General features: G+C 37.5%; 1 protein-coding gene across 1 annotated transcript; it reads left to right on the top strand.

Annotated features, from left to right (window-relative positions):
* The first annotated feature begins 3077 nt into the window (after positions 1-3077).
* Positions 3078-4280, top strand: LOC585961 (histamine H3 receptor-like). The gene has a single exon (XM_030975605.1). The coding sequence runs from the start codon at positions 3078-3080 to the stop codon at positions 4278-4280; it is 1203 nt and encodes a 400-aa protein (XP_030831465.1).
* The last annotated feature ends 6149 nt before the right edge of the window (positions 4281-10429 follow it).

Genomic DNA, 10429 nt, shown 5'->3' with positions numbered 1-10429 from the left:
TAGATAGTACCTCTATCTTCAACGAAAGTGCGTTGCACTGTGTAGATAGTAGTACTATCTATCATGTCGGTCCATCTGCACATCGAAATTGGTAGCTAGTAGTAATATATCTACACAGTGTAACGAACTTTTTGCTTCTCCCATCAATAAAGGGCGAACTATCTTTCCTCACGTGATTTACCTTTGACCAATCGTAGAGCAAGATTCTTAGTATATGGGATATAAAATTGAATATCTCATGATCCATATAGTGTTGTATTTTTTCCAGAATAAGTATAGGCAATAAATAATTAGAACAATTAATACTTACAGTTATACTTAGACATGTATACTTCATCACTTGAGGCTCGAAGCGCCTACACAGTAATACTATAACCCTGGCAAATGGCATTAGGTTACTATGGAATATAATCTAGGGTCATATCTGCATTTTCATCGTAAAATAGTATCCTATCAATATATGGTTCAAGAACGAATGGCATGCTTATAAGAAATAGGTATATTTTAATGCAATTAAATAAATAAATTATCTCTATAGTGATATCTGGAATTTATTTAGAAAAAACAATACAGTCATGTCATGATCTGATACAGGCATTCCTGTAACAATTGAATACGAACAGGCGCGTACACAGGAGGGGGGGTTGGGGGTTAACCCCCCCCCTTGGTATTTTTATGTGTGTAAACTCCCCCCCCCCCCATAACCCCCCTAAACCCCCTCTTTGGATTTTTTTTTTAATTATAAAAAAAAAAAAAAAAAAAAATTCCCATGGCTGACCTAAAAAGGTGACCTTACCCCACCCCCCCCCCCCCCCCCCCACCCCCCCCCTCCCAACGGAGCCAAATGTCAAATTTTCAATTTTCGAGAGACAAAAAAAAAAAAAAGGAAAAGTGTCCTCTTACCCCCCGATTTTGTTGTTCTTGATATCAAACACTACTGGAAACCGTTGAAAAGCAGTTGATTGTAATTTTGTGTTGGGTCAAAGCCTATATAATTGACCCGAATATCAAGATAAGTAATAAAGCGCTGATCCGAGTTTAGTTCATTTTCCGGTCGTGTACGGCACTGCCTGCGCGTGCGTAGAAACGAAGTAGACCTACGAATCAAACTAATCCTCTATATACCTCTGTCGATCACGATATTGATTCTTTCGTGAACGATGTTTCTAGCCAGCACGATGTTTTGTTTTGGGGGACAATATTGTCGTTATTTTAAAACTTGGACTCGACGGATTCAAATGAGTGAAATTAGCTCATTGTGAAAATGAGCGCGCATCGATTAGCTTCTCTTAAATGCTTGATGAGAATCAACATTCTTTCATCATTTATATTCACCTGCCATACCTGTGAATAGTGGAGTTGAGCGCGTGGAGTACTTAAGTGTTTTGCGGAATTTCGTTCTCGAGAATTATTGTGGTTATATCATAATTTTCTCATTCAGACTTTATTAAGATAATTTACGATGTTCATCGCTTGACTTGTCTATACTGTCGTCAGCATCGTTGATTCAGCTCTTAGCTCACGCTGTAATCACAATATATATTTTTCGGTACCCGTTTTCTTTAATCAGTTAAGACACTTCTCATTATGGTAGTTATCTGTTTATCATGATGAATTTTTCCAGCTCGGTTCTTCCAGTTACTGTGTGTTTGAACAACGTGAGTATTTATTTGTTTTCTCTTCATTTAGACATTACAGAGAGAATATACATCATTTGCATTATGTGATGTGTTTGTCTTTCGCGAAAATGATTTCAAATTGACGATTTTCTTGTGTTACCAGAGGCTTCGATTTATTGTCTTTCTTCAATAGAATTAATTGGAAAGTATAGTACACGTATTGCCTCCATTTCGAAGATGTCTCGACGCCCCTGTGCTTTACTAACAAACGACTAAAGCGGACATAAATTCTAATGACTGATAAAGTTAGGTTCCAGGAATATAATATTGCAATCATAAACATCCTTCTTGAATGACAACCTTAAGGCCCCTCTAAAGTGTTGGGAGCCCCAGAAATTTTTTGATGGCAAAATTTCACTTAATTATTGTATCATAATGTGAAGGAGGATGTCATTAGTTTAAGACACATATCTGCAATGATTTTCAAAACAAATGTGTTTGAAGTCGAATATTGATAAAAGAATTCAAAATTTAGGTTTTCTTCGTACACTACAACAGAAAACCCAAAGTATGTATTCTTTTATCAATATTTGTCTGCAAACACATTCTTTTAGGAGGAATCTTGTCAGAATTGTGTTTTAAATGGCATCCTCTAGTTATCACATTATGATACAATTTAAGTGAAATTTTGCGATCAAATTTTTGGCGAATTTGGGGCTCCCAACACTTGAGAGGGGCTTTAACTAGATAATTATGATTGTATATTATTGTTCTTTGCGATGGGATTCATATCTCTGGATCAAGTCAAGCCAAGTCAAATCAAAATGTATTCTGTTCTGATGTACATTTCCTACACGCATAACAAGGAACACATAATTGTGATCGTACGAAAGAAGACTGTGCCAGCGCCAAAAAATATATTGATTTTAATCCATCTTTTGTGACACATAATGTGATTATGTGCGAAAGCATAGGGCAACCTGACATTTCACAATTAACGAGTCATTTTGTGGCTCACCAGGCAATTAGGTGATTATTACGAGTAGGCCTCTGAAGATTTCTGCACCTACGCATTGCAGTTAATGGGGTCGATAATTTGCCATTATTCCTCTCAACTTTACCCCGTTTACTATCGATTAAAAAAAATACTATTAAACTTCATCGTAAACCTAATTTGACATTTTGTGATGTTCTAACTTCGATACAAATTCTGATTTTACATCAGGCGCTATCCCCTAAAGTATTCACGAAATGATTACTTCTTTACCACAATATGCTTTATTGCAGATTCCCAGCTGTTTCAAATTTACCGTGACTCGGAAGTAAAACGTGTCACACACATTTTGATAATTGTGGAACAGTAATTTTGAGCGAAGGGACGTGTGAAAGAATCTTAACAGCATGACGGCAACGACTAGTCCCGCAATTTTTCAAACTGACCATTCATTCAATAACAATATGACGACAGTGGACATCAATGATCACGACCTTAAGCCAATCGGACTCGTCTCACCCGATCCCGTAATGGGGACCATTTCCGGAATACTGGTAGTAATGATGGTGCTTGCGAACCTTGTCAATGTGCCTTTCTTCATCAAAGGAGACGGAACGTGCCTCAAACCAGCCACCCTCTACATCATCGGCCTCATGGTTGCTGATCTCGGCATCGCTTTGGTGTGTCAGACGATGATGACGGTGATCGTTTACCTTGGACGATGGCCATTCAGCTACATCAGCTGCAGCATCTACAACTTCTTCCGACTCATCCTAGAGAACACTGGTGTGTGGATCATGGTGTTGATCAGTCTTGATAAACTGCAGCTGCTCTGCTATGACTACCCTCGATACGTCCGCGTCAAGCGAAAACCAAGAATCATCTTCGAGATCATGATGACGTTCTTTACCCCAATGTTGTTCCACCTCGGGGGCATCATCGTGTGGATCCTGACGACGACATCAGAAGAACGAGCCGCTGACCACAGCCCAGATTGCCAGGACATCCCAGCCGAAGTCGATATCCCTTTTGTTGTTCTTGGTGCGACGGTTAATATATTCATTCCTGGTCTCACTATCATGATCATCAATTCTGTAGTGTTTTACAAGATCAAGCAACGGTTGAAGAAGCGAAGCAAGATTGGAAATGGATTAGTGGCTACGGCCCAAAATAACAGAAGGGAGCCGTCTTCTTCACAAGGAACTTCTTCACAATCCTTTTCATATGCAAAAAAAGGGCCTCGGCAGACGAATCCTACTGATACTCGGAATAGGCATGCAACGACGACAATGAATGCCGTCACAATTAACAGCGTCACAGATGTGTCAGCGGCGTCAGCTGCTGCCAGAGGAAACCACAATATCTTGGCGAAGAAGAATTATCTCGACACCGAGTACCGCCGGTATATCCGTCCTGCCGTCACACTGGCCGGTCTCGTTGCCACATTTTCCATTTGCTGGTTTCCTTTGGCCATCTACCATATCTATGTCCACGTGTTTTGTCCATCTTGCTTCGACATTACGACGCAGTTATGGCTCAGATGCTTGATGTATGCCAACAGCGCCCTCAATCCGTTTATTTACATGGCCACCAATCGAAAGATCAGAAAGTTTCACGCAAAAATGTTTCAAAAAGTATTTTCGTCCCGCACTGTGCAATGGGAATGACAAATTGTATGAAATGTACTAGACTTTGACAAAAAGGCGATATAATATTTATTCTGAAGCTTTGACATTCGCACCAAACTATTTATTGTTCTTCTTTCAAGTTTCTTTGACAGTCGGGCAATCCTGGTTACAAATATTCGAGCTGTACCGTAACAGTAACCATGAGCCGTACATTAATTTCCTAAAATACTGGCCAATATTGCATAATCTGGAGTTTTAATATGTCACGAAATTCAGCCTCCGTGGCCCGAATTCCCAAAGGAGGTTTGTGGACAAACCTAGGTTTATGTGCGTCATATAAAGCGTTTCGATGCGTTTCAGACCAAGGTTCAGACAAACCTTGGTCTGAAACGCGTCAAAACGCGTCATATGACGCACATAAACCTAGGTTTGTCGACAAACCTCCTTTGTGAATTCGGGCCCGTGTGACTTCAAAATGACGGCGTACTAAAACAACAGATCATGATTATACAGGGGTGTTGCAATTGGGGGGGGGGGGGGGGGGGGGTCAAACCACACCCGTCTGAAAACGGGGAAATTGTTACCATTATTAAGCACATGATCCACACAACATATTTGTATTCCATCATTATTTCTGTTACATATTAATTTCTCCCTTTCTCTCCGATTCAATTCTGTACAGTTACTCTTGTCACCATAGTAGATGTATTCTTTTAACTTGCACACAGAAATATCAAGACCTTCCTCTTCATACTTTTATGTCACTTGTTTCTCATTGGTCAGAATAGCTTATGTAAACTGAACAGGGACTCCAGAGAAACGTTTAGTACTATTAGCGAACCTTAAATAACATATACTACCCACAATATTTGTTGACATGTGCCACAAGGGAGAAGGCGCTAGGAGAAAATATACAAGTTATTTGATATTTTTGTACAAGACAAACGGGAGAGTAATCACAGTTCAGTGACCAAATTGCCTTTTTGCGATTCGTATAGATATAGTAAACTCATACTTAAACACTGATAACTTTCTTATTATTTGTCCGATTTATTTCAAACTTTCACCATTCCATTTCTCTTATTTGTCAACTTGTAGACAAATACAATTATTACAAGGGTCGGATTGCCCTTCGATTTGTTGTTGTTGTTGTTGTAGGGTTTATCGGCGCTATCCATCGATTCCGATGATTTCCGCCAGGCTGTGTGTGAGGGCGTCTTGCTCTCACTTCTGCTGCTCTACGTTTCTGTGATTCTGATACTTGCCCAGTGTGTGAGATAAAGATTTATCTTGGCCTTTGTTATTGGCGAAGTGCAAGATTGTGGGGGTTAATGTGCTCGTTACTCTTTATTTTTTAGTCATTTAGTGTTAGAGCTGGTTGGAATTAATATCATGAAGTTTCGGTGTCAATTTATAGGGTTAATGATAAATAATGTGTCTTATGTTTAATAGTATGCGCATTTAATAGTCGGCTGCCATCATTTATTCAGGCTTTCGTATGTCCATCATCTCCTCCGTCACTCTGTTACTTTTATTGTAGAAAAAAAAAATCCTGAAAAGCACAAGCATGATAACAACTCAATGCCATAATACACTTCGAGGTAAAATTCATTATTTTATACGCATGTTAGCTTCCCCCGTACCGAGTTCTCATGGCTGAATCTTCGCTGCAACAAAATTACCCCTTGAGTATTTTCTTTCTCCACGCGCTGTCAAATTAAAATCTGTTATCCATCTTGAACAACAAATTATTTTCCAGTAATCATCTGCACTAATAAGTGATAATGTTCATCTACATCCTTATGATAATAATTATCAGCGAGGTTAGCAAGGTGAAATGTATCATTAAGGTTTGCATGATTACGGGAGTTTGGAGTTATTGATCTAACTTTAAAGCCGAGTCAATTGTGATCAGGAGGCGGTCGGGAAATGTCGTTTCCGGTAGAACAGGAGGGGGGGGGGAGCAAATTAATAAGAAGAATATTATATGCACACCTCATTAAAAAAAAACTTATAGCTACTGATGACATGGGATATCTAGACAAGACTATTAATGGTATTTATACCCCAAACAAATCATTCGGAAAACCTCGATCCGGTTTATTGTCAAAGAGGCTATTTGTGCAGGGAATTTTTTTCTTCCGGGGGTAAATGTCCGAGAGTAGTTATTCTATAGGGCGTTTTTATCCACGGGGTAGTTGTCCCAAAATAGACGTGTTGCTATCCTATAATTTCATCAAGGTATGCATGGTCCAGTATTATTGGTCTGGCCCCCTGGGACAACCATCGATACCAGAACCTAGTTTCTACGACCCACATTTTGTCTGTATTACCCCATAACTCCAGGAAGCTCCGACGCCGATGTCCGACGCCTTCGGCATCGGCGTCGGAGCTTCCTGGAGTTATATTACCCCTGGCTGGGGTAGTTGTCCAAAGGGCCTGCGGGGTTTAATTTCTTTTCTAGGGAGTAGTACTTTCCGGGGTATAGATACCCAGTGATGATTGTCATATAATCCTATATTCTACCCAGGATAGTGCTAATGAGAACTTGATGAGATTCAGTAGTATTCCCTCGCATCTATAATTAAATTAAACCATGATTGATGTTTATCAGAATGATGTATATATAGGTTAATAACTCTTTATCTGAAATTTCCTGCTAATATCAACATATTGCTTTTGATGGCAAAAAGGGCCTTCAATATCCGTATGCTTTATACATAACATTGAAGCCAAATAGCCGAGAGTGCAGTAAAACATGCAACATGTAGATTGCTCAATTTACAGACATAAAAAGCGGTCTCAATAGGCAGGTAGACTTTATATACAGGTTCCTGTAGTATCCCCTACACGTTTTAATGACAAATTGTACTCAAGGGCCGAAACATCAAATGTGGTCTTTATAGAAATGTGGTATTTCTATACAGGTGGTCGCTAAAGAAGATCTCAGTTCACTGTATTTCGAAGCTTGGTTTTGAATGTCATGATTAAGTATTTGTATATGTATTTTTCTGCTTGACATCTCTGTTTTCTCTCTTCTTCGTATGTACAGGTTCTTTAGCATTCCCTACACGTTTAAATGACAAACAGTATTCAAGGTAAACAGCAATTGTGGTCTATTTATACAGAGGTACAGTCAAACCTGCTTTAGTGACCACCTGTCTACAAAGACCACCTGTCTACAAAGGCCGCATTTGTTGTTTCCCTTGAAAATGGTTTCTCATTGAATCATGTACTAAAGGAACCTGTCTACAAAGACCACCTGTCTACAAAGGCCACTTTTTGTGTTTCCCTTGGGCGGTCGCTATAGACAGGTTTGACTGTATAATGGTTCACGGTATTTCAAATATTTTTATTACGATTATGTACTTTTATATTCAGGTATGTTTTTGCTTGGTATCTCCGTTTCTCTTTTCTTCTTCTTTTCTCATATGAGTGTAAGTATTTCAAATTAGAATGTACATAATATTTAGGTCTTACCACACAGTCATTGTATTATATGGTCACTCATTATAACTGCTATAAAGTTTGTTTTATTGAATGCGATAATATATTGTTTGTAATGCTAAATTCATGAGGCCTATCATTTGAAGAGAAAATGTTACGGAAAAATATCACAATTTTAAAACAATGCATCTAAATTCCGTAATTAAACATCAACTGTGTATTTTAATAAAAGGTGATAAAACAAAAAATATTATACCATTATTTCAAAAGGATGTGCATGATTTGAATTAGAAAGGTAACAGAGATCAAGTGTGACGTGTTGTCCCACACGCTCCGCTCCCTGGGGAGTAATCCAGCCATGCGCCATTTTATAAGCGCACATGCCAGTCCAAATACACTAACGCTCGCATGCTACTGGGTACCTATTTATGACATCTGGGTGGAGAGTGGCAACTGTAGAATTAAAGGGATAGTTGAGTTCTGTTGCAGAGGGCGCTACACCAAATAATTTTTTTGTGAGATAATGAAAAACTCGAGTCTCAAATTTGAAAGAACATAATATTGAAATGAAAAAATCATCTTTGTTTGATCGAAATCGGTTCAGAGACGGCTGAAATATAACAATTTCCAAATACTTGTGTACGTACCACAAATATTAGATATTTACACAAATTTGAAAAAACCGTTGAAAAAAACGAAATAACGCCTTTTACCTCGTATATCAGCCAATGCCGGTGTTGGCTTTTTTGTTGGGATTTCCGTGTTGTTAATATTACCCACAATAAGCCGGCTCATGTATTGTTATTCTAAAATAAGTAATTAATTAACGGTCACCATGTTTTCTTTTAAACTGGAGCTGAATTGATATGATCATATTGCCTAAATTTCACACATTTTGGGCTCTAAAATTACCTTCATAGCAATTTTAGGTTCTAAAAAGGCACTATAAATGTCATAGATAAGAATCAGAGCAATAACCATGCACTTTGAAGGCATTTGCGATCTGAAAACAGAACTCAACTATCCCTTTAATTAAGGTCTTGCCAAAACACAGTGCCACGGCAGAACTCGAACCGCTAACCATGGGATCAATCAACAATCCAGTGACGTATACGCTATACCACGACACCTTACAATGGCCAAACAACAAACTCGTTATCATTTTGTATAGTTAAGAATGTTATAAAATATTATGTAATAATGCCTCTTTTACTACAACATTCAAGGAATCGCCTAATTAGAGCATAATTATGAACATGATGAACTCATTATTAAACAATAAACACCAGTTTTGAAAATGCTAAATTATATTTATTTCAATGGATTTATCGGTGTTCGTGGGAAACAGTACTTGTTTCAGTTTATGTATCAATGTTCGAAATTTCGAATGCATGAATAGACAAAATATATGTTTTTAATATGTTTTGTATATGTCTATATCCAAGACCCTCAATGCATTTAACAGATAAGAGTTGTTAATAAAGTCCAGTAGTTCGAATACTATATGAGATGGCATGCAACTTAGACCGCAGGAGAAACCGATACTATTTTTGTTGGTAAATACATTTTAGCCCTCCATAGGCTATTTTATTGAGTCGAACAAAACATTTTAAACAAATCAGTGAAATTATGTCTTTCTTTAACTCAAATGAAACAAAATACTTAACATTTCTCTCCTTGTTGTTCATAAAAACAAATGTTGCAGTGACTGCCATTTAGTAAAAAACTTGTTATACATACCAGATATATATAATTTTCTTCTTCAAAGAACTAAAAATGTTGAATTTTGTTATTAAGCTTTTGTACAAATAGCTGATGCGTAATCAAAGCCACCATGCAATTCAAAGCATCGTTTCTTTTGTCTTCAAAACCAAAAATTACAAACCGAAAAACCGATACTAATGATTTGCGTTCGGCTTAACATGTTCAGGAAGGTTTTGTAGATGAAGTAATCTATCTCAAATTTTAGTTACCATCATCGACAAAAAAAACACGAAAATTGTAAACAGAAAATTACACATTTCAAATATAAATGCAAATGCGCAAGATTTATTCTTCTGCTGTTCGTTAGCTTATGCTAAATTCTCATCCATTACTATCATTTTCAGCTCTTTTTTTTAATATCAACTAAAGAGGTCAATGACTCATCTCTACATCTATTTTGTCGAGGCTTCACATTTCGATTTACGTAAATTATTCTCCTAGAAGGATAGGTTCTTCTTGATCCAGTTGAGTACCGGCTCTTAAATAAGAGTATTTTCGTATTTTTTGCTGTACATGTTTTTCAGTGGCACGTGTGTGGCTGCGAAACTGTCCCTAATAGAAGCAGGTTCTTTATAATACAGTTTATTTCAAAGTATTCCATTTTACTATGAAATGTGTATGTTGTAACCGCTTGAATCATATCAAACATATACATCATTATTTAATTCTACCTTTGCACGTTTTCTTAACCTGGTAACACCAATAATAGATCGACTACAAAAGTGTTTTGAATGTAAAACTTCCTGGAAGTAATTTCATTTTTTCTCCTTCAAACTCAAGAATGAAATGTGGAGTGGTTGAATTCGGGCCTTTGGTGAATACTTTCAGATTGAGTGGGAGGGGGAAGGGGAGAAAGAGAGCGCAGAGTAAATACAAGAACCAGGAAGAAAATACGACAATCAGCTACTTTCATTCAATTTAATAATTCTTTTATTTTTGTTAACAAAAGTCATATTGTTGCCACATATTTCGTAGAC

This window comes from Strongylocentrotus purpuratus, unplaced genomic scaffold (genome assembly GCF_000002235.5).
Source record: "Strongylocentrotus purpuratus isolate Spur 01 unplaced genomic scaffold, Spur_5.0 spur5_scaffold_8, whole genome shotgun sequence".
NCBI classification, from domain to species: Eukaryota; Metazoa; Echinodermata; class Echinoidea; order Camarodonta; family Strongylocentrotidae; genus Strongylocentrotus; species Strongylocentrotus purpuratus.
Note: the sequence above shows the minus strand (reverse complement) of the source record. Positions and strands in the feature narration are given on the sequence as shown.

What these genes read in the sequence shown, in the direction of transcription:
- LOC585961 (XM_030975605.1), top strand. Translation starts at nt 3,078, where the DNA reads ATGACGACAGTGGACATCAATGATCACGACCTTAAGCCAATCGGACTC.